This window comes from Chenopodium quinoa, unplaced genomic scaffold (genome assembly GCF_001683475.1).
Source record: "Chenopodium quinoa cultivar QQ74 unplaced genomic scaffold, ASM168347v1, whole genome shotgun sequence".
NCBI classification, from domain to species: Eukaryota; Viridiplantae; Streptophyta; class Magnoliopsida; order Caryophyllales; family Amaranthaceae; genus Chenopodium; species Chenopodium quinoa.
Genome location: NW_018745413.1, coordinates 4,761,244 through 4,786,453, shown reverse-complemented (window position 1 = coordinate 4,786,453; position 25,210 = coordinate 4,761,244). Strand labels below are relative to the sequence as shown.

Below are 25,210 nucleotides of genomic sequence, written 5' to 3'. Positions count from 1 at the left end.
GGTTGTATTATTAAAAAAGAACCGCCTAAAGGTTGTATTATTTTCCGCAATTTTTCCTATTTAAAAAAAAAAAGTCAATTTGTAATGTATTACGATTATGAGTTTTTAGTGTTATATGATTTGAATATAAGTATGCAATTAAAGGTGGATCAATCGACCACATTGGTATACAAGTTAGCATTTTTAATGACACATTTGTGTAAAAGTTATCACTTGCAACAAATTGGTATAAAAGTTAACAAATTGCGACAAATATGTATGGAAAGTTTTTTTTTAGTAATAACACTAGCAATCATATTTTTTTTTTTTAAAAAAAATTACCACTAACGATTTCCAAAAATTATTAGATAGTCCAGCTGATATAATAGATCAATGAAAATTGTCAATCTAGTGGTGTTCTATAAATAAAACGAGCAGAAGTTTTTGCCAACTCGGATTCGCACTTCGTCACTCGCTAATTATTCAAATGATTTAAAACCATGTATGCCATCATTACTGAATTTCTTGGTCTCAACCTACTAGAGACCAAGTTGGACTCAACCACCATTTTACAAAAAAAAATTGAAAAATCTTACTACAAACAAAATAACTAAAAGAAGTACAGTAGAAGGAGACCCCTCTTTCTTTTTCCTTTGTACCAGCTACTCCAACCCGAAATTTTGCTCCCAAAACATGGCGGGCTCTAAAATTCCAAAAATTTTCCCTTTTAAAATTTTGGGGAAAAAAATTAATGGAACCCCAATTCATTTTGAAGACCCGACTAAGCAACAAAAACGAACAAACCATTATTGAAGAGCTGGGAGGAGTTGTAGTTGCAAGAGTTGAAATCCCGATTTTGTGAGAAACCCTAGTTTTGCGATAAATTAATTGACGCAATTTTAGTTGGCTTTCATCAATTAATCTCTGATGAAGAAGCTTTGGTGTAAGTGAAATGAATTATGATAACGTGGAAAACAATGAACTTGAGATGATTGAGGTAAGTGTTACTTTCAATTTCCTAAACTAAGCACCATAACTGTTGAGGGATTATTTTAGTAAATTGTGTTAGTGGTTGATTGTGGTTAATTGGTAGTGTAATTGGTAGTGGGTGAATGTGGTTAATTGAACTGATTTATTGGGTAGTGGGTGATTGTGGTTAATTGAACTTAATTATAGCTTTGCATGAATCACTAAAAATTCACAGTATTTTTCATTTAACCAACCGAAACCAGGGAGAAAGCACAATTGAACTTGTGAGATGGAAGTGCATGTTTTAGTTATATATGGTTCTATTCCTAATGTTACACTCAAAAGACAAGGTGTAATTGAACTGAATTATTGATTTAGAGTAGGTGGATAATAGTGAATTATATGAACTTGTTTTATTATGTTAAGAGTGATAGTTGTGGACTTGTGGTGTTATTGTTTTCCGAAGTTTAAAATTGTTATGTACTTATGCTGTTTTTGTGGTGAAATTTGAAAATGACTAAAGATTGTGTAATACTTTGAATATATTACAAGTATTTGTATGAATTATGTGTTGGAAGAGGTGTTGTTAATTTTCTTGTATTGTTGAGAAGACTTTGTTTTGATTCTTATTTGGATGGTTTGGGTAGGATTATAATGTTGGGAATCAAAACCAGGTTATGGCTGGGAGCACATATGTTAATTGCAGTTCAAGTAGCTGTTTAGATAGTGATGATAGTTTGCAGTTTGATTTGAATGATGATCTGAATATTAATGATAACGGGGAGAGTTTTGACTTGAATAAGGACCCTAATGAATGTAGCATTCCCCATTTTAATAAGGACCATGCTAAATGTAGCATTCCCAGGGATAGCGTTGCGTTGAACGACGACTATGAACACTTATACAGTTCGGGATCAGGTAGATGTATAGGGGCAGCAGCAGTATCTCATCAAGAAGTAGGAATGGAGTTTAGTACATGGGATGACATGAATAATTACTATCATAGATATGGAGAGCAAGAGGGATTTGGGGTTGTGTGTATAGGTGGGAGAAAGAATGATGTTTTCAATAAAGCGGCATATAGCACTTATGTTTGGAAGTGCAAGTGTTACGGAATTACACCATACAGGAAGAGGGTTAATGGGAAGAGGGTTGTGGTTTATGATGAGCCATCCAAAGAGAAGAAGATTAAAAAATGTGATTATCCAGTTATGTTGTATGGGCAGGGCAACTGTGAAGGTGTGTGGCAGATTAGGGAAGCTGTAAATGAGCACAATCACAGTGTGACTCCTGAGCTGTCAAGGCACATTGTAATGTATAGGAATAAAAAAATTACCAAGCATTTGGAGTATAGGATTGAAACTGACCATGCATCTAGCGCCTCGGTTGGTCAGATTTTCAACAACATGGCAGGTCAAAGACACGGTGTGGAGAATGTGGGCTTTACAAAAAAAAGATATTCATAATTTGATGAATAGGAAGAGGAGATTGAAGTTAAAAAATGGTGATGCCTCGGCTATGTTGGAGTATTTTGATAGAATGACTACCGATAACCAAATTTTTTTCGCATGCATAGGCTTGATGACAAGGGCCAACTGAAAGACATCATGTGGGTTGATGCTCGGAGCAGGGAGGCATATCAGTATTTTGGAGATGTGCGCTTTGACTCCACTTACCTGACAAAACAATACGAACTTCTTTTCTCAAACTTTGTTGGGGTCAACCACCATGGTCAGATACTATTAGGCTATGCATATGGTATCACATGAGAATGCCGAGACGTTTGAGTGGCTATTCAAGACATGGCTTTATTGTATGAGGGGAAATCCCCTAGCGGCTATCATGACAGATCAAGATGCTGAGATGAGGAAGGCACTAAGAGTCGTATTCCCAATGCCGGGAACACGCCATCGGTGGTGTACGTGGCACATCGTGAAGAAGTTTGGTCAGAAATTGGGTGCTCTATCTGATTACCAAGATGTAAAAGATGCATTGCAGAATGTGATCTACAATAGAACTACACCAGATCAGTTTGTTGAATCTTGGTGGGAAGTGGTTAATAAGTTCAAGCTAGAACAGTATGAATGCTACGAGTAGCTGGAAGGTGAGTAGCTTTGGGTTATGTAATAGCATCTTAGTTGAGTTAGTATCCGGTTTGTTGCTATGATTTTTATGTGTATTAAGAATATGGTAGAATATGCTAGGATAAAATTTATGAGTTTCTGGCTCCCCCCCCCCTCTGTTTCCTTCTGCTTGCCCTGCTAACTGATTCTAACACTGAGTAATCAAAGTAAATACGTTGGGTTGTTCATAAAATTTAAAACATAATTGATTCTAGTTTAACATGTATTTGGCTGGTTAATCCCAAAAAAATGGAATTAGTGCTACTTAACTACTGCTAAATGTTGCTAAGTAATTGAGTTCATTAAAACTAAGGCTGTCATTTTTGTTAAAAAACAAACATTTGTGTGTATGTCCTTTGAGCCCTTGTATGAGAAAAAAGATTTGTGATAGAGCAGATCCTTGCAGATGCAGATGAGTAGATTTTAAAACTAAGCATTGTTTTCTTGCTTACTCTAATTACAGCAGGATAGGTTTTGGAATTTTTCTAGGTAATATATGTGAAGCTATTAAATTTATTTACAATGTCTTGATTGTTGAAGCATCTAAAAAGGGGGGGGGGGGGGGGGATTAGCTCTTCTGGTTTACAGTTTGCTCACATGGAAAGTGCACAAAATAAGGCTCGAGGCATAGAAGTGTTGAACATTGTGATATGCGGGTTTCTGCTGAAGTTCATGTCTCTGCTCTGTGGTTTATATGTTACGTAGTAAACTTTTCCACTCCATTTTATTCCAATGTAGCTATAGCAGACAAGCAATATATATCAGTAGTAAAATTTGCAAGGAAACAAGGATCATCCAGTGAAGGATTAAATTTATAGTTGTTCATGTTATCTGTTGCCGATTTGCTGAAATGAACAGTTAAAATCAGAGGGGAAGATTCTTAATCTTAGCACATTCTTAAGCCTAGCATGTTCTTGATTATACTTTCTTAATTCTACTTTCATATTAATTTGGGGAGATATAAACTTGTATTTTATTAGTTAAGGAAATAAGTGTAGACAAATTGATAAATTTAATCCTAGCATATTCTTAATTATTTTAGTAATTTTATAAGGAATAGCCATTGTTACAAGGAGTCGGGGAGAGCATGAAGTAGAAATTGAAATAAGTGAATGAAGTTAAAAGTGGCAAAAATGTGCATGTAAGATAAATTGAATTTATGTTCTGTAATTGGTGATCAGTATAAATTGATTGTGGTTTATTTCTTGGTTATCTATGTGTCCCTCGGTTGATCTTCCTTCCCCCCTGTTGCTGCTTTTGCTGCTGTTAATGCTGGTGTGCTGTTATCCCATGCTGTGGCTAATTCTTTGTTTGTTTGGATAGGCCTACACAATGAGCGAGAGATGTGGATCCCCGCATATGTTAAAGGTGTATTTTGGGCAGGAATGCAGACTACTCAACGTGTTGAGAGCATAAACAGTTTTTTTTTTTATGGTTATTTAACAAGCACACCCGGCTGTGTAAGTTTGCTCCTAAATACTGTAAGGAAATGGAAAGCCGAGCTAATGATGAGAAGGAAGCGGATGCTAAATGTGCACGTTTCGTTTGGCCTCTAATATCGGAATTTGCATTGGAACGTAAATTTCAGAAGCTGTATACGGATGCAAAGTTTATGGAACAAAACCAGTGAAACCATGTTGCATATGTGACCCTTGTGTCAAGGAAGTCAGTGTCACATAACTAGGAGGAGTTTTTGTTTCCAGTTCGTGTATGGATTTACTGCAAGAAAAAACGGAAGGAGACTCCCCTCAATGGTTGGTTGAAGGACTATACTATTTTGCATAACAAAGAAAGAAAAGAGGCGAACTGTGACTGTCGACACTTTGAATGTCATGGAGTTATTTGTAGGCATATTATTAAGGTTTAAGACATGAGTGGAGTGAATGAAGTTCCCTCCATGTACAATTTGGACAGGTGGAGAAAGGATATTAGTAGGAAACACACTCTTGTTAAAGTTTCATATCACGACGCATGAAAAAAAAGAGGTTTGAAGATATGATAATTTGATGTTAGCCCTTGAACCTGTTGTATTGCGCGCTTTAGCATCAGATGAAGTTGTAGAAGTGTTAATGAACTTGATTCAGCTAATAAGCTTAAAGGTTGATGAATTACATGTGCTGGCTGAGGGGTCATGTCAGGGTTCGGGTGGGGATGAAAGGCCTAGTGGTATGAGCATGAACCTTCCGAAAAAGGCTCCCAGTACACCGCAGACAAGAACAAAGATACCCTTAACTCAACTTCTCCTATCGCAGCACCAACTTCAATATCATCGTGCTTCTTGTAATAAAACGTGTTGTTTATATTAAACTTAGCCTCGCAAGTTTGTAAAGGCTTCAGATACATAACATAAGGTGGATGGTAATAAATTCGTGCAGATAGGGATAACTGATTTGATTTTAATTTAGTACAAATATTTGGTGAATTTGCCATTTGAAAAATCGAAAGCTAAAAATACAATTAACAATTAACAGGTTGAAGTTTACAAGGTCTCTCCTCCTTGACCTTTTATTTATACAACATTAAGTCGCATTATGCAATTCTAACGTCTAAAAGGCTAAGTCATTATGGCCGAACGGGTACATCCATGCTGGTACTATTGTATGGATGGTAACCAAAACAAAATACCAACAAAACCTTGGATAAGACCAACAAAGGTACCACTTTGTAATATGTATATGGATCGAAACCAAAACAAAAAACCAACATAACTCTTCTCCATTTTCGGTCCTTTTGTATATGGAAATTTGTAACGTAGCTCATTACAAGATTATGAGCATTGCATATGTAAACATGAAGATATAATTTTATTATTAAATTTATTTTTCAAATATTAAGTACTAGGTGAAGTATTAAGTATCATCAGGATGGTATCATCTATCACCAGGATGGTACCTGGTGAAGTATTGATTATATTCACACCATGAGGATGGTACCATTATTGTAATTTTTTTTCTCCATAATGAAGATTTAATTTACTCCATATTTATTCAAACAATTGAGTATTGTCCTTTTATTGGCCAAAAACTCAAAAGTCACTCCTATTGTTTCATACAATTCATTAATGCCCTTTTTGGCCAAAAACTCAAGCTGTTAACAAATTATGAATTATAACCAGGGATGGTACCATCTTTCACTAGGATGGTACTAGAAGAAGTATCGATTAACACCAGGATGGTACCATAGTTAAGTAAGGCCCCGTTCTTTAGAGCTGCTCTGCTCTGTTGAGCCCTGCTCTGCTCTGCAGAGCCCTCAAATCAAATCTGTTCTGCTCAAAAGAAATCTGCTCTACTCTGCTCGGCTCGGGTCTGTCTTCTCTACTCTGCTTTGCTTAATTTTCAAATAATAATTAATAATAACAACAATAATAATTAATATTCAATAATAATAATTATAAATATTAAAAATAATTTTAATAATAATAATAATAATAATAATAATAATAATAATACCACAACAACAACAATAACAACAACAACAACAACGACAACGACGACAACAACAAAAACAACAACAACAACAAAAACAACAACAACAACGACAACGACAACAACGACAACGACGACGACGACAACGACAACGACAACATTAATAATAATAACATTAATAATAGTATTAATAATAATGTTGAAATCTGCTCTGCTTGGCTCTGCTAACCTAAAATCTGCTCAACTCTATTGAAATTTAATATGTTGTGCTCTGCTGATCCCTACTCTGCCTAGAAGCTCAAAAGAACAGGGTCTAACTCATTATCACCAGATGATACCATCCTGCACCAGGATGGTAATATTCTAATGGTATATTGTAGTACCAACTATGGTCTTGATGGTATACATGCGTACGAGTTATGGGTTACAAAAATGCAAGTACCTGATTAATAGAGCTTGCCAAATTACAACCATATTACAACCAACCAAACACAGTGTACTACCCCTAAAAAATTGTAAGTTCATCGTACCAATATCAATACCATAAGTCAGACCCCATCCATATCTACTTGCAAAATATGGAAAGTTTGTTCCTCCACAACAACATAAAAAAAACACGAACTATATCCAACTAACTGCCTTGTACAAGGGCATTTAGTTCATTACGTCGCTCATTGCAAACAGATTTGAGGTCTTTAATAAGCAACTGCATCCGACCATGATTAATGTCCCCTCCATTCTACAGCATTTTTAAAACAAAATTCAACATAATCAATAGTTCATAAGGTGGTTCCGTAAACATTACACAACAAACTAAATAATTGCATATAAGGTACGGGAGACTAAGAGACTAAGACTAACCATTTGCCACTTTGTCTTAAAATGGTCAGTATTGTCCTTGATGCACGCTAGCATCATCGCTCCACAACACTGGTAATACCAATATATCAATAACATTCAATTTGAATTTAAATCCTAAAACTTCAAAAACACCAAAAAATTTAAAAAAAAAAAAAAAAAAAAAAAAAAAAAAAAAAAAAGCCAAAAGTATAAAATACACACATTATTGGTTGTTGGACCACATTTACTGACTCCATAGGCCATGCTCCAATGGAATCCTCGGGCCAGCTTTGATCGTGGACCTTCACCAGGACATCCACTGCAGTTACCTACAATAACCGGACATAATATCAACATTAATTCAGAATATAAATCAATCACCAAGTTTCCATTCCAAACAATTTCCTCATACCAGTTTACAGAGATATTCTTTGTGTTCTGCAACAGGATCTTCGAAGAGCGAGTCAATGAGCCAGATCTTCCCTTCCTTGAAACAAAATGCTGCACACCACCTATGATTCTTCTTCAACACTGGCACAAAGATCGGTATAATGTTGGAATGTTGAAAAAACCCAACAATTTAATTATCAGTACTTACCTCAGAAAAATTGAAAACATACCAAATTATCATTCTCACCACAGCTAGCTAACTTGCAGCTACACCTCACAAAGGTTGTCCGTGCTTTTTTGCAAGGATTGTGGGAGTGTCCATGTCACATGTCAACTTAATCTAAACATAAAACGATTAAACATCAACACTTCATGTTTGCATAAACTGAAATCAAAGAGACAATTTCATATTTCACATACCCCTTACGCAGGATGCATCATGATTTGTTTACTTTGGCCTTCATACTTAATAGCTTATTCTTTTATGTATATCTTTGACACTACACTAACATATTGGGTACCGACTTTCCTTCTACAGTAAACAACATCATGGAAAGCATCGCGACAAGCAAATTCTCCATCACATTGCAACATGATTGGACCACTACTGGAAGAAAATAAAACATAATCAATTGGTATATACTAAAATCGATATAAAAAATAAGGGAAAACATAAAATTATATACACCATTTCAGTTACTACTTACGTGCCACTTTTCGACGACCATAGTCTGTAATAAGTGATGAGGGCCGTGTCTACACTCCCCAAATTACAAATCTTCCAATTACCAATGTAATCAGGAGAAATGATCTTCGAAGACGGCTTTAAGGATCGTTTCCCAACACTTCGGTCCCGGTTACACTCCCCTTCTCCTCCACCACTACCATCTCCCCCTTCTCCTCCAACACTGCCATCCAAGCTATGATTCACTTCCTTCTCAACATTGTTCCCTTCATCGAGCCCAGGTACATCCTTCTCTACTACAAGAACGTTCACCTTATCCTCATTTTTCTCAGGCTGCTGCCCCTCAGCTGCAGGCTGCTGCCCATTCGTCACTGCAGCATAGGGATATGCATCACTGATTAGTAAATGATCCACACCAACCACTTCCTTCTATTGCCCCTCATATGCTATTATGCCAAAATTTTCATTCACCGCAGAGGTTACTTGTTGAACCACATGTCCTATCGGGTCATTTGAAGTCATACCAACCACTTCCTGCAGCTTTCTATACGTCTCTTCAAGCTGACCCTTGTTTACATCACCAGACGTCAGAACGCACTCCTCTATAAACTCAGAGCTCGAACTCGCCACATCATTGATAACTGGAGACCTCTCAATTGGTGACCTCTCTTTAGGAGCATGCTTCACAAACCCCCTATTAGGTCCATTCAGCATGGTCAATTTGTCAAAGTAGGGCTTTAACATTTTCAGCACCTACAGCCAAACAGTAGTGTAATCAGAAACATAATAGCATCAAAAACTTAACAAAATAAAGATGCGTTGTAAGAATTTTCTTACAAAAATGACAAACTAAGTCAAATGAAATAGGTTAGCAAGTCTTTCACGAGATACTTGTACAATGAGTCAATGTCAGTATGAGACTTGAGTCAGACTTCAGTCGATTTGTAAAGAGAAATAATCTATAAGAAAAAAAAAAAAACAAAATTCAGTGTTTATGGAGCTACAAGTTTTTCACTTAAAAAGGTGAATAAAGCATTGACATAAAAGCAAATTAGATTCTAAGAACTTTGATCTACACTCTGATCTACTACTTCAAAATAATTATAGGAGAGGAAAGAGTAACCGAACATTTAAAACAAAATTGATTTTCAAACACCCACAAAAAACAATATTTTTCCAAAGTCTAATGTGTGTCCATGTAGCCAAAAACAAAAAAAAAAAAAAAAAAAAAAAAAAAAAAAAAAAAAAAAAAAAAAAAAAAAACTTTCAGTAGGCTCAACAACTACACACAGAGATACACCTACTTCATTGCAGCATATTGTCAATATTTTCAACTCACCACATTAATTAGTATATATATTTTTATTCAATAACATTCTACTAAATTACTTAAGTTGTCCATGAATCAAATAAGTTGTAAAATTTTCATTCCAAGCAAGAACAGAACGAACAATAACAACCTAATAAGATGTCAAGAGCAAAGAAATAGAATTTACTTCTATTAGAACAACCCTACTATGCTGCCTGAACTGGAAAAGTCAACAAGATCTTGTCCTAATATTAACAATTTCTTTCTTTAAAAATTTAATACCCATATATCTTGGTATATTCATCACCTAAATGTTAATACATTAATACATTAATTATGCACAATTAATAACAAAATACGCTAAATTCTAAAAAATACCTCATTTTCAACCCTCACTTCTAATGAATCCGCTGAGTCCCTAGGCTCCCATGGATGGCTTTCTCCATAAGCTACATCAAGCAGCTGACAAATATAAAAAAAACAAATGAATCAACAATATGTCAAAATTAAATACAATACAGAGGATTGGTCACTTACTTTCAATTTCCCATAATCTAAAGATGGCAACAAGTTCGCATGAATAGATGCACTAATTTTCTTCTCGGTCCACACATCATTTCAGGGCAATCTCCCCCAACTCAAAGGGGGCAACGCAAGATGATCGAGGTAAAAAAATCTACAAAACCAACATCATATAAGTCCCTTTATACACAAACAGTAATAGCATATATCAATCCATTTCCACAACACAATACATGTAATAACACAATCGAAGTTTAGAGAAACTCACCATCTGAAATAGGTCGCACCCACCCACCACCAGCAACAAACCCTTTAGCGTTAAACTTTTTGTGAAAGTAACGCACATCACCCATCAACCAACCATGCACAAAGGCACACCAATCATACTCACTGGCAGCATCATCTACAGTAACAGCTGGAAACAGGCTAGTACCATGCTCTGACCATTTGTTGTAGGACACAAGATACATCCCAACACAACTATTAAAAAGGCCCTCATAAAATGGTCATTCTCCTCCTCTGTCCTAATTGGCATCAACCCTAAACAATCATACGCCTTTCGAACAAGTAGGTATATTTTCGCGGCCGCTAGGAGTAACCTCACCAAAATTCCGAACAATGTCATCAACTTTACTCTGCATAACTGGACCCTCAACTGTATCCGGCACAGGTTTTGGACCCCGGGGGAGATCAAATATGCACCTCCATTGCTCAGGTCTTAATGGCAACTCCTTGTCATCACCTCTTACAAATAACCTCCTCTCATGATCTACCCTAGTCATCAGCCAGAAACAAAACCTACGATCAATTCTTTTCACTTTCAACTTCAGCAACCCACCAAAACCACATCTCTGCAGTAGCTTAATTTTCTTGTTCTCAGTCTCCAACACAGTAATTAGATCAGAAAAAGATGAAACACGTCAATTGTAATTTGCGGACTGTTGACAAATTTAAAGAAAAGAAGTCATCATCAACACAACACATAAACATACTATTACAGTGTTAACTCATAATGTTAAGCTGAGTTTACCTTCCCGCACTTCCTTAGCTGAGTACTAACCACAACCCCATTCATCTTCACCTTATCACCGACCGATGGGCCCGGTTCCAGATCAACCTACAACCCATAAAACAACAAGGCATAGTTAAATACTTAACCTAACTAAAACCTTTTAAAAAAACACTAAATACTTTACTTCACCTGATCTTGTTCAACTACAAACGGCCTGTCCACTACAAATTGCCGAGTCTCTACTGCTGCTAGCCTCTCTAAATATTGCCTCTCTACTGCTGTCGGCCTCTCTACAAATTGCCTTTGAACTACTGCTGTCGCACGCTTCACCGTTCTAAAGATCCTCTGCTGTTGCTGCTGAACCGGTCTGCTTCGAGTACTGGGCACAACAGAGGGCACAGTAGATTGTTGGAATAACTTTCTGCTTACGCCCGCTACGAGTAACTACGTACTCCACCTCATCCTCGTATTTACCACCTTCTAACTCATCTACTACATCTTCGCCCTCTTCTTCTAGCACATAATCATCATCATCAGAATTTGTGCCACTCACCTCATATACATAATCACCTTCTTCTTCTACCTCATCCTCAACTACAGCTTTGAGTGTCCTCTTATCCGTCTGTTTGCTAGAAGAAGCCACAGGAACCTTTATCATGATTTTCCTCAAGCTACCCTGTAATTGTTTACAGTTTAAATTCATTACCACAATAATTACAAGTACCACCTAATTGAGCTATTTGAGGAGTCAATCCAAACTAACAGACTACACACAACTTCTTTTCAAAACACTCACCCCCCCCCCCAATTACGTCTGTAGCTTATTGAGGAGACAGCATACTTCACCGACACCATGACTAACAAATGGGAAAAATTCACTTCATTAAATGCAAGAATTGAAAGCCCAATGCGACTCCATTAAAACATAATTATTCACATTAATAGATAATGCAGTAAAACACAGCTTTATACATGATTCTCTACAAGATTTAAGCTTAATACAGTAAATCCATATTATGTCGCAATTAATTTTTTTTATCAGAAGTATTATATTATCAGAACTATGCTTAATTGCTTATGATCTTTGGGCCCATAATTTTTTAACTAGGGGAATATCAAACTTACTTGTGTGTGTATCATAGATAAGAAGTTATGAATTTTATCCTTTTTTTGTATATTTTTAGCAGACGAGAATCCTAGTGGAAATGACGCTGCCCAAAAACCAGGTACAAATTCAAAGAGAGACTAGAGCACCCCTGAATAATCACCACAAATCTAAAACTGAAAGGAATGGTGTCCTTCGAACAAGTGTACTATTCCGTTAGTGGGTTCAGAATGATTAGAAAGCTAATATATTCAGTAAGGTTAAGTGATCGGAATGCCTGGGTGGAGGCCGCTTCCGATCAATAATATTAATGTATAATTAATATCACAGCTTAATCTTGACTGAACCCTTCGAGTCATTCCCAAGAAAATATACGAACCGACTCGACGAATTAATTCGGAAGAAATGAATTCATCACCCGAGTGTTAAATATTTAGAAATCGGAAATTCAAGCTTAGAGCATCGAAACCGAGCGTCGGAAGTCGAGTAAAAAATAGTAAAAGACGAGACGGAAAAATTAGTAATAAATCAACAATGACTAAAATACCCCTAGCATCGGAATCTCAAGTGCTAGGGGATTAGGCAAGCTAGCAGCCCGCACCATGTTCGAGGCTTGCTAGCAACCTACGGCCAACAGCCCGCAAGCATTGCGTGGCTTGCTGGCGCGCGCTACTGCTAGCAGCCCGCACATGTGCGTGGCTTGCTAGCAGCGCCTATCGGCAGTAGCAGCCCGCACATATGTGCGTGGGCGTGCTCGGCCAAGAAGTAAGGCTGCAGCTAGCAGCCCGCGTGTGCGGGGCTAGGCTGGGCCAAGTAGCTAGGGCCGTGTCATTGGGGATGCATATGAGGGAGTGTGTTGGTATGAGGGACAAGTGGCATAAGGAGAGGAAAGAGTGGGGAGCATGTATGGTCCCCTCCTCTCCAAGTGGTCCTCACTTCTCTTTACATACAACAAGGACACTTGTTGATTTATTACTTGCTTACCTATTTAATTTATTTTAGCTTTAAATTAAATTGTGCAATTTCATGATCCCACATTGATGGGATTGAAATTCTCACTCCCACTTTTCTCTATAAATACCCATCTTGGGTTTGGAGAAAAGTGCTTGAGTGGGAGTTAGAAAGAGCATTGCATTTTGGCAAAAACTCTTAAACTCCATTAACACTTGGGTTTTGGTCGGACCTTGCTAATTCCAAGGTAGCGGACCTAAAAGTCGGTGTTCGTCTTTTGTGGGTGGATACCGTTGGAGGCTCGGTATTTTCGGAGCTAAAGCTTTCAAATAAGAGCCCGACTTTGAGGGCGAAGCACGCGTCAAAGGTAAATTCCGATTTTATCCTTTTATGTTTATTTGTTATGCTTTATGGTTTTATTAATTGCGAGTGGTTCTTTGGGTCGGGGTCGTTTCCGCGGTAAGTTGGACTTACCAAACCCCAACAAAAACAATATCTGGTAAGCATCGTGATGTATTATTATACTGTATAGATATTAGAAAGATACTACATCACTATTGACTATGCACGAAATTTGGCAGGAAAGGAGCCAAGTGAAAATGGTACATCAGAAAAAATAAGTCAATTTTTGGGTAGTAAGGCAATAGTTCTAAATTTTGAAGAATGTTCCCCGACGGCAGATGATTCTCACATTCATAGAAGGAAAAGAGGCAGACCAAAGAAGTAGGCAGTTCCTATGTCGTCAATGAAACAGGTGTCCAGAAGTGGTAAATCTCTTAGATAATGAACTTATGTCACCTTAATGTCTACTTCAATAAAAAATTATGGTACCAGGTAAAACATATACAAGTATTGATCTCGATTTTTGGTGAAAAATTTATGTCTTGATCATTAGACACTAGAAAAAAGAAATTTCTGATGTTGATACATATATAATTGTAGGACTTAAAGATTAATTACTTTTTTTAAGACCTATTTTAATCACATATACAACTTTTTCAACAACAAAAGGGCATCAAAACACTTGAATAACTTGTCTAGTGAAAATACCAACCACACACCTGATGGTATTAAAACAATACCAACAACACATATTAAAGTACCATATATTACAAACTACTACTTAAAAGCTGAAATTTAACATGATCTAAATTTCACATTGTACGAAGAATAACTTCACATAACCATTACCCGCAGAAATGAATATCATCAATCCTATACCGTGCTCAACTTGTCAAAAAAACAAAACAAACATCATGTACAAATCAAACAAAGCCAAAATTCACCACATATTCCTAATTGTAATTAGGACAATCGAACTCATGACTCCATTTCGAACAAAAAAAAAAAAAAAAAAAAAAAAAAAAAAAAAAAACCATATTTCACCACTTCACAAATAGGAAACCCAAAATTTTCAGTTATACAAAAAAATTCCCTAATTCAAACGTCAACATCAACAAACAACAAACAAATCAATTCAAATAACCATAACAATTTCAACAAACACCCATTCAAATGAAACCCTAACTATACACAATTGTTGAAAAAAATATAAAGAACTTACCTCAAATCGTTCCAAATCGTTCAAAAAAAAAATAATTCTGCACGTCCAACTGCGGATGAGCGTCCAAAGTTTCGTCTGCTTCAATTCTTAAGAATTTGTTGGTCTGGCGTATCTTCGCCCTCCTTCAATTTCTCTCTTTCAATTTCTCACACTTTTGAGTGAAATACTAAAACTGCTTTCTCTCTCCTCTAAAAAAAGGCACACCACTTTTTACAATTTAGAATTCAAATTTTTTCCTCAAATCAGTGGGCCCCAACGCTCTACAGATTTTTTTTTACAAATTGACAACTTTTGCTTGAAATGACCTTTTTACCCTTTGGACTCAAGTAGGTAGAGAACAAGAAATTCTATTGTCTCTGTAGTTGTTGCAAGCACTCTACTAACAATCTAACACCCACCATTGAAAAGCTTCCTCCTTTTTTCTCCATTAATGCTTCCCCGACCTCCACCGCTTAGGGATGTCAATCCAGTCCGGATCCGGCCCTACTCCGGATCTGACCCTACTCCGCCCCAATCCGAGGTAAAAAAAATCCGTTTCGAGTCCGAGAAATAAGTAATCCGAGTTCGACTCTGTTAAAATAATCTGACTCCGAGTCGAAGGAGGGTCGGAATCGAATCCTACAAAAAATCCGATAAAAAAAATCCGACTCTGACAAATGTCTGACTCTGACGGATTATTCGACTCCGACTCCTATAGATAGTGGATTTTTGTGTGGGTCATGGTGGCATTGGGTGTGGGTTGTAAAGGCCCAAATAGCCCAATTTCTCAAAGTATATTGAATAACGAAAAAAAACTCGGAGTTGGGTCAAATCAGAGTCGGAGTCGAAGGTCAGATATTGAAGTCGAAGTCTCAAAATCGTATGTCGAAGTCGGATTTAGCATAATCCGCTCCGAGTCCGACCCGTTGCCATCCCTAATTGGAGAGGGTCTAATCAACATCGCACTTTTACCTATATGCCCAATAGTAAATAATGAAAAAGTCGTATTTACCTTGTAGATTGACAATACAAGTTGATCTAGTAAATCAACTTATATTTACCCTAGTAATAATAATAAAATAAAAATTATGTTCTGTCACAAATACAAATTTTACAATACACTAAATATTAAATTTTGGCAATGACAAAAATAATGAGGGATATAAATCTACATACCAAAAATATATGTCTATAATCTTCCCATAAATGTATGATGAGACTCAAGTAAAGACCTATTTTATCAAATTTTTACTTGTGTCATCATACATAAATTCAAGCATGCCCCCCAAAGTGCCTCCAATTGTTGAACATGATAAACATACACATCAAGCAGGCAAAAAAGGAAATCATAATCCATCACGGTGAGAATCAAGCAGTTCCAGAATGCAAATATGGGAAGAAATCTGATGCTACATATAATAAGCATCCACAGTAACTCCAAAATTCAGCTTAACAGATTCATCTAAGGCCAAATTATACAAATGGCACATTACAGACATTTCCAAAAGCATGTTCTACTAACCTAGATACCTACCATTTCTGAGGTTTCATTGTTCTCTAAGATATGGATAAAAAGTTGAAGCAGGAAGAGCAACAACAATGTCAACAACTTAGCCTACTAATTGTTACAATTCTTCCTCTTACCATCAAAATCATTATCCTTTTTGCTCGCAGATTTTTCTGCACGCTTCCTCCTCGCCTCAGGGGGAATAGTATCCTCCAGTATCTTTGGAACAGTAAAGTTGAAGTCGTCCAGCTTCAAGTGTCGGTATTCTGGATGCTTCTCCAAGAATTGCACTACTTCTCCGTGACACCTCACTTTCTTCCCAGTTGGTGTTAAGTAATGTGCGTCCAGCTTAGAATAATCTGATCTGAGGATGAGTTCCCTCTTGAATCCTGCTGGAGTCTTTGGAAGATTAGGTTTGTCAATAACCCAAGTTCTGGTTGCATCACATTCAAGGTCTGCTGGGTCATCACAAGTCACATTTGGCTGTCTGTCACAGGTGTATGGGTCATCCATAAACTTACATCGCAGTTCCTCGTACTCCTCCTTTGTAGCAATTGATCTCCATTTTTGGCACTTACCACACTGTGCAGCATACAGGTCTATGGCACCACGCCTTGGCTATAGTTCAAAATGGATGAACAATTAGATTGAAACAAATCAATTCATCATTTCTGTTTCAGAAAAGCATAGCCAAAGCCAAGGCAATCACAGCTTGTTGCTATCTAAAAGAACAAACTTTGTCCTTAAGCATCTTGTTCATTGAAAACATCCCAACATTTCGTTTGACCATATACAACTCAATCCATTAATCAAACAATCTATGTTTTCTATTCATATCACTACCCACAAAGAATAGTAAGTTGAACCGAGCAGAGCAACAGAATAACAATTACAAAATTTCCAATTATTTTTTGAATCATTATTCTGCATTATTAAGATTTATGCATATAGGAGTCATCATTATGAGATGAGCAATATAATAATAATAACAAAACCTCTAAACATGATATGTGCAAGCATTTTTTCACTCAAACTTCTTTACGGAAAATAAAGACAATGTATTCTATACATTATACTAAGTACAGCTGCACATTGTGGAAGGAAGGAGGGGGGGGGGGGAAGCAGAAAATATTCATGTAGCTGGATATCTTGATAAAAATAGTGGATATCTTGATAAAAATCTAGCAGACATTAGAACTTTAACCTGTAAACTCCCTGTATTAAAAAAAAAAAAAGGCTGGAGTACAGTTGTTCATATGAAGCATGATAGTGCAGGTAAAAAGTCATCAAAAGAATGAGCGAAATGGCAATACTACTCAGGCACAGTGCATCCAAAGGAATTTTGTAATCTAGGTCAATGCAAAATCAACACTTCATATCAACACACAGATAAGGATTTCTAGGTAAAGATATTCAGTGCACCAAAAAAGGGTAGATAGGCCAATTTGAAGCAAACAAAGTAACTCGCATTAAATATGACCTTGACATATAAATTACCTACAGACAAAGCATGAAAAACAATGGACACTGAGCATGATTTGTCACCATGTTCAACTAAGCAAAGACATAAATATCTAGTTACAGCCTTAAACTGCAATTCATAATGTAAGTAAAGCCTCACAAAAACAACTAATGTAAATAGCAAAGTATAGCCTTCCACTCGATTATCCAATAATCACTCCCACCACCATGCAAGAGTCTAACAGTATGGCAGTAGCTATTAACTAGATGCTAGTAAATTGAGATCTTTAACTATTTAGCAAAATGATCAATAGCTGACAAATGCTTTATGAATTGAGATCTTAAATTATTTAACAACGTAATTAATAGCTGATCCAAAGCCAACGTAAGCTAAAAAATTCATGTAGATGTACCTTTTGAATAAAACCTAGCAGACCTTAGAACCTTAACATGCAACCGTCCTATATAAACACAGTTCAAATGTTTAATTTTTTATTTAAAAAAAGAGGCTGAAATATAGTAGGTTCACATGAAGCATGATAGTGGGCAAGGAAATGGCATTGTTTTTAGCAAAGTTTATCTAAAGAAATTCTGTAATCTAGGTGACTAGATCAATGCAAAATCAACACTTCATATGAGCAGAGACGGACAAGAACATCCAGGTAAGACTTCAGTGCACCAAAAAAGGGTAGATAGAGCAATTTGAAGCTAGCAAAGTCCATACTTGCACTAGATATGACGTTTAGGTCTAAGCATAAAGTAAGCAATTTTGATGTCCGAATAACCAACAGACAACAGATGGCAAGTAATGAACACACATCACAATATGTCACCAAGATCAACTAAGCAAAGATATACCTACAGCAAAATCTATTACAGCATTAAATCGCATTCATTATATACGCTAAGTCCTCCAAAAGGAAATTATGTACATAAATCACGTAAAGTATAGCCTATCACACAATTCTCTGATATTTATGCCCACCACCCATGAGAGTCTAACGGCACAGCAGTAGCTATAACCTAATTACGTCATTGCGTGTAGTTAACGATCTCCAATTATTTAGTAACGTAATCAATAGCTAACCCAATCTTCTGAATTGAAATCTTCGATTATTTAGCAATGTAATTAATAACTGATACAACACGTGTAAATAGAGATCTTTGATTTCTTCGATTATTTACCAACGTAATCAATAGCTGATCCATTAATTATTTCATATAGCCTATGTAAATCGAACTCGTGTGTGAAACATGGCTTTTTGATGAAAAAATAAAGCATAAAAATGAAATATCCAAGCATGCCAATGTTCGAGTGTCAATTCGAGTATCTGAATTGGGCACGAAATAATATCAACGTAACATGGTAAAGCTCAAGTGAAAACAAAAGGTTCTACACTCCTACATATTTTCTAGGTCTCAAGATCACACCCAAAACTAATAATTCTACCTTCTTCTTCAACCAATTCCTGACAAACTGAATTGCTATAGACTTTAAATATCATAGCCAATTATTTACAACAAAAACCGAAAAGTTTGATCATGAAAAAGTCAAAACAAGAACATCATTTTGGGGACGAAAGGAGTATTTTAGTATATCTTTGTCTACTTGAGACTCGAAAAAAAATACCATATACTTATAATACGAGTAGTTGGTAAAACACAGGGTATAAATCAAATAGATGATCAATCTATAATAGAGTAAAACCAAGACTTTATTCCATCTATTCACCTCATTTGTGCTAATCTTAAATAATTTATACTAATTGAAGTTGATTTTTACTTCTGAAAACAGATTAAAATTCATTATAAATTACTTCAGTGACCAATCCAAGTATGAATTTATCAGTCTCTTTTTTAGAAATTTTAAATAAATTAATTAAAAAAAAAATCAATGATAAAATGAACAATTTACAATCAACAAGTTTACAACAACTACAAACAACAAATAGACCAAATTAAACACATAAATTGTGCTTACCCAGAAAAAAATAAACAACAAAAAAATCAATAAAAATGCTATTCATCAGAATTTTGCATCTGAATTATGATAAAATTACCAATTTTAAGTACATGTAAATCACAGCAGCACTTATACTTTTTATTCTGCCAGAAAATCGAAAATTCAATAAACAATTTACAATCAACAAACAACCACAGTGAAAATAAACCAAAAACAATAGCAAACCGAAAATATATAAATTGGAGGAAGAGAGAAACATGCATACCTTAGAATCGTCCTGAATTTTCTGTTTTTTGCTCATGGTTTCACGAATTTCGCACGGATTTTCTCTCTCTTGCTCTTTCTCTCTCCTCTTTCTAATGGTGAATAGGACTATGGGAGTTTCTGATATAAGGCTCATTAACCAAGGGGGCGGGGCCATAACTTAAGATGTAACACCTAAGTTTGAGCTGGCAAAAGTTGACACATAACGATGATCAGACATCATAAAACATGTGTTAGTGTCAAGGGTTTGCCACTTGTATTGGCAATTAATACTCTATTCTTGCCTTATTTATATAATCACTCCGCTTTATAATAATTAACGCAGTCAAATTTGATACATATATCAATGCATACTTTTAAATATCATAAAATTTCATATGTGGCTGGCTCTATATGGTGTGGTTCAGGTTACTCAGTCAGAGGTTATCCGATCAGGGGCTACTCATCCGATCAGGATAATCCCGATTAGGATAACCCGTTTAGTGTTGTTGTGTGTGTTAGCTTGTCGCATGGTGTAGTATGACAAAACTAAAAAGCGTTGTTTAAAAATATAACATTGATAATAGTTAAAAATATTATAAAAAATGACATTATCAAAATGCGAAGTTCTATATACACCTATTTAACAACATTTTTTTTATTACGTTACTAAATGGTCAAAGTTAATATGTATTGTTTAAAAAATAAAAGTCCAATGTGCAATGTCTATTATAATGAGATGTAGGGAGTAATGTTCAGTTGTTTAGTAAAAAAAATAATTTCAATTCTGTAAACAAAGTTCAATTAAGCAAAAATAATTAAAGTTCAATAATAATAAGTTCTAATCCGTATATTTTAGTAACATTACAACAAAAAAAAAAGAATATAATAGTTGATTAATAAAAATAAGTTTTTACCATTAAAATATTTCAGTTCTGGATAAATCATTTAAATAAGGCCCCGTTCACTTCACCTTATTTTTGTTGAACTGAAATTATTTTTAATGAAAAAAAATTATATTTGTTGAACTTGAATTATTTTTACTGAAATTAAATTAATTTTACTGAACTGAAATTATTTTTGCTGAACTGAAATTATTTTTACTGATTTTCAACTATAATTCTTTTTTAAGAAAACTGAATTTTACTGAACTGAACTTATTTTTATAGAACTGAACTTATTTTAACTGACCTGAAATTATTTTTACTTAATATTATTTTTGTAAGGTGAACTAAACAGGGCCTAAGCATAGTAAAAATAATTTCAAAGGAGATTTTATAATTATAATTTCAGTAAAAATAATTTAATTTCAGCAAAAAAAAAATAAACAAAAACAAAAAAAAAAACAAAAACAAAAAAAAAAACAAAAAAAAAACAAAAAAAACCATGTCCTTAATCAAACAAGTAAACACATCATGACACGACACATTTAATTATATCAGTTGGGTTAGTGTTAAGATATTTAACCTGAAACTCACACAATTCAACGTGTCCAAGAAAAATAAATAATAAATTGTTGAATTGATGATTAGTTTGATAAATGAGCTAAACCTTGTTATTAATATAACGACGCAAATTAGACAATTCAAAAACACCCAGATGTTAAGGTTTTTTAGATGTTTACGTATACACGGTAAATTGATAAGATACGTTTGATTAAATGAGTTAGGTCAACGTTTAGTTATATATATATACTCCCTTCCTATGTGAATAATCGATATAGTTTAATCTTACCTTTAGCACTATTATTTATCTATCAACTTCAACTGTTTATTAATACTACCTTTGTTTCATATTTTGTGCAACAAAATGCCTTGCCCATTTCCTAAGACAAAACTTTAAAGGATAATAATTAAAGTAATATACAAATAATTAAGAGAGCTAATTACCACCATCCCAACAGATACAACATCAACAACCACCATGTCACCAACCAACAACACCCACCCACCACACATGCTCCCTAACCACCAAAAACCCAACCACTAGCCACCTAACCCAGCCAACAACCCACCAAAATCTAACGAAGCCCTTCATTGTAACACCCCAATAACTCTCTCTTTAAATCTGTGAGTACCCTGAACAATATTTAAGAGAATTACTGACGTGCTTCCGCCGCGTGTTCAAACGTTAAGGTTGTATCAGAAATTAGTAGCGGAAAAACTAAATCAGTTCTAAATAAGTTTCAAAACTAACAAACAAAACCAAATTAAGTCTTACAACTTGGAACCATTAAGGCCATATTCAAAACTCAAACCAATAGAAGTAGCATAAAAATGAATTTAAATAATTCCGAAAGTAAATAGCAAATAAATTGATGAGAAAAGCAACCAACACTCCACTCAAGATCCCACCACCTAGATATGAATGTTGCATGTGCAAGAATCTGTGGTTAATCTGCTCCCCAATATTACAAGTGTAAAAATTGGATCGTCATAGGGTCATTAAAGGGGGAAGTCCATGACCAAAGAAAGACACACAAATCACGCAATCAGCAAAGTTGAGTAAATACAAGCTGCGAAACATAATAAGAAATCCCTAGCATACTACTAATAATCAATCATCACACATTATCAAATTTTATTCATAGGATTAAGTAATAGACAAGGTTGTTCATTCCATGCTCCATTTGGAACATCAATAAAAGAAAAACTCCATGCCTCCTTTTGGAAGCATCAATAAAACATCCAACAACCACGGGCGCGACTCCGTGACCGTAGCTAGTATGAGATCTCATCTAAATCCTAGTTTTTGAAAAGTATTTGAAATAAGAGACTCGTAGATCAGACGACCTCAAGAAAAGTGCACGACTAATACCCCATGGGGCCTGTCACCGTGTCACGGTGCTCTTTGCCGTGACACGGTATTATTTTTTAGGGTTTTTATCTTTTTAGGGTTCCGCGTGTTCCCTCTGCTCATTTTCCCTATAAATAGGACCCCCCTTTCTGCAGTTCGGGGTAGGAATAATCATTCTCTCTCACCTTACACCAAAAATCATTCTCTTCTCCCCTCTTTAACCTAATTTCTAGCCTCCTTATTCTTCCATAACACTTCCCTTAAGCACTCCAAGGAGTCTATACTTAACCCGAGGTTCCGTCCTTAAACCAAGGCGTGAAAGGTACAAATAACTGAGGGTTTGGACCAAATCAACTCTACTTTTAATTTAATTTCCATTTACTTTATATTTTTATTGAAGTTACTAACAGTTTATTCATGATGTAGCAATTTAAAGGAACGCGCGGAATGTGAGTAATTTTAATTTAATTACTCTTATTTTTATTTTTATATTGCTAGTATCATGATTAGGTTACTTTATATTTGATTTGACTCACATTATTATTGTTAAATTGCTTCCAATATTAATGTTTATTTTTTATTGATCACCATATTGCATGTTTAAAAGGAATATGTAATTGAAAATCACGCCTAATAAGATAATTTGGACAACCGGTTTAGGTTCCTTTTTAATCTTGTTTATTAATTCAAGTGATCACGATATTTTAGAATAATATGTTGCATTAATATTCAACCAATTTAGCTAAATAATAGTTTGGAGCGAATTGAATATTTTGTTTGTATGCCTTTGAGATCGCAGGAATCATTTTTCACTATAAGAATCGAGTAGAGGCCAATACGGGCGAATGTGACTCCATGACTCACTTCGTACCATCATCCCCGATCCTCCTTTCGTGGTTTCGAACCATATGGAGTTAGTAATCTCATGGATTATGAATGGGGTGTAACCTTCACGGGTCAATCGTTGTTGCCTTCGTTGTCCCTTTATCGTGGTTGCCTTTTTATGATCCGTGAACGGTTTACAAGTTCCTTAAAAACTTGTTGGCGGCTCCGTACTTTATTTGTCCCTAATCGTTGTCCCTAATCGTAATGTAAATTCCCACTTCCTATGAGTGCCAAGCATATTCACAACATGCTTTAACGTAGGCGCACTCCGAGCGACGCCTACAACAGCCGTATTCCCCTCTCTCTCTCCTCTTTCATCTTCTGTTCTCACCTCTCTCTCTTTTTCTTTGGTTATTTTTTCCTCTAATCTCATATTCATCTTACATTTTTTAATTTCCTCTCTCGATCTTGCCTACAATTGTAATATCTACTCCTTAAATGCGTGACTCAGAGTCGTTCTTATTCATCAATGGATCTCGAGATTCACGTCGTCAACAAATCGATCTATTTCGCCAATCTTCAGGAACACTTCGAATTCATCGCAGGTTCTTTCTTTATAGTTGCAGTGCATAGATGATGAAGCAAGATCCAATTGAGTAGAGCTACAGTAGTACTACCAATTACCAAACTACTAATAGTCTTTTGGATTTTTTACGAAACTGAGCCCTATTAGAAAACTATTTACGAATATAGATGCGTGGCCAAACTATTTACGGAATTGAGCTTCTGAGGTTAAACGCTGCCTCGGTCAGCGTTTTACCTCTGTTATTATTTTTTATAAAATTTCTTATTTAGTGAAATACAAAATTTTTTAAAAAAAAAATATGGAAATACATAAAAACGCTGCCTCAGTCAGCGTTTTTGTCTCCCTTAAAACGCTGACTGAGGCAGCATTTCATTAATACTAGAAAACCGCTGCCTCAGTCAGCGGTTTTGCCTGGTATATTTTTCGCGCACTCACTCTTCCTCAAAACTAAAAACTCAAACTCACTCTTCCTCACGCAATAGCCTATCTTCCTCAAAGCTCTGCCGTCGCCGCCGTCGCCGCCGCCTATTGCCTGCTGCCGCCGCGCCTCTCCTCTTCTTTATAATCACATTGTTAGTACTTCTCACTTATTTGTTTTTAAAATTTAAAAACCTAGGTTAGTTTGATAATTATATACTACATTGTTTTAATTTGATAATGTTGTTGTTTATTCTAAGTTAGTTTGATGTAAATTGACAATTATATTGATAATTCTAAGTTGGTTTGTTGTAATTTGATAATTGTCTAGTATAAAAGCCCTAAATTGATGTTAGTTTAATAAGAAAGTTTATGATGAAATTGTGGAAATGTTTGATAAAATTGTTGAAAATGTTGATGAAATTGTTGATAATGTTGATGAAATTGTTGTTTTAGTTTGATAAAGTAGCCTACATTGTTGTTTAATTACGAAAATTTTGTTATGTAGAATATGTTGGTTGTTATAGTGTGAATATGTTCGTTGTGTACTTTGTTGTGG

At 35.4% G+C, this 25,210-nt stretch overlaps 2 protein-coding genes and 1 long non-coding RNA gene across 8 annotated transcripts; 1 reads left to right on the top strand and 2 right to left on the bottom strand.

The window, feature by feature from the left end:
• The first annotated feature begins 414 nt into the window (after positions 1-414).
• Positions 415-5,471, top strand: LOC110713369. Of its 2 annotated transcripts, none has more exons than XM_021891827.1 (3): positions 415-976; positions 1,623-3,052; positions 4,395-5,471. In XM_021891827.1, the coding sequence occupies exons 1-2, from the start codon at positions 932-934 to the stop codon at positions 2,412-2,414; spliced, it is 837 nt and encodes a 278-aa protein (XP_021747519.1). In that variant the 5' UTR covers positions 415-931; the 3' UTR covers positions 2,415-3,052; positions 4,395-5,471. The 2 variants fall into 2 exon arrangements, with proteins under 2 accessions (XP_021747519.1, XP_021747518.1); XM_021891826.1 differs by having other exon boundaries at positions 1,596-3,052.
• A 1,211-nt stretch (positions 5,472-6,682) lies between these two features.
• Positions 6,683-15,139, bottom strand: LOC110713335. Of its 5 annotated transcripts, none has more exons than XR_002509861.1 (14): positions 14,875-15,139; positions 11,444-11,930; positions 11,273-11,359; positions 10,511-11,180; positions 10,258-10,396; positions 10,099-10,182; positions 9,249-9,370; positions 8,434-9,164; positions 8,147-8,333; positions 7,957-8,066; positions 7,749-7,867; positions 7,559-7,665; positions 7,358-7,426; positions 6,683-7,235 (listed from the first exon to the last, which is right to left on the bottom strand). It is a non-coding gene; the product is annotated as an uncharacterized LOC110713335 (long non-coding RNA). The 5 variants fall into 5 exon arrangements; XR_002509862.1 differs by having other exon boundaries at positions 9,303-9,370; positions 14,875-15,137; XR_002509863.1 differs by lacking the exon at positions 9,249-9,370 and having other exon boundaries at positions 8,147-8,330; positions 14,875-15,132.
• Positions 15,140-16,245: 1,106 nt separating this feature from the next.
• On the bottom strand, positions 16,246-20,220 carry LOC110713379 (methyl-CpG-binding domain-containing protein 4-like). Its single transcript, XM_021891832.1, has 2 exons — positions 20,050-20,220; positions 16,246-16,978 (listed from the first exon to the last, which is right to left on the bottom strand). Exons 1-2 carry the CDS (start codon positions 20,203-20,205, stop codon positions 16,472-16,474), a joined length of 663 nt encoding a protein of 220 aa, XP_021747524.1. The 5' UTR covers positions 20,206-20,220; the 3' UTR covers positions 16,246-16,471.
• Positions 20,221-25,210: the final 4,990 nt, after the last annotated feature.

Excerpts from the sequence above, each read along its gene's own strand:
- LOC110713369 (XM_021891826.1), top strand. The coding sequence starts at position 932 with ATGAATTATGATAACGTGGAAAACAATGAACTTGAGATGATTGAG. Across the intron at positions 977-1,595 it reads ATGAACTTGAGATGATTGAG|GATTATAATGTTGGGAATCA; the intron begins GTAAGTGTTACT and ends TGGTTTGGGTAG.
- LOC110713379 (XM_021891832.1), bottom strand. The coding sequence starts at position 20,205 with ATGGCCCCGCCCCCTTGGTTAATGAGCCTTATATCAGAAACTCCCATA. Across the intron at positions 16,979-20,049 it reads AAATTCAGGACGATTCTAAG|CCAAGGCGTGGTGCCATAGA; the intron begins GTATGCATGTTT and ends TTTGAACTATAG.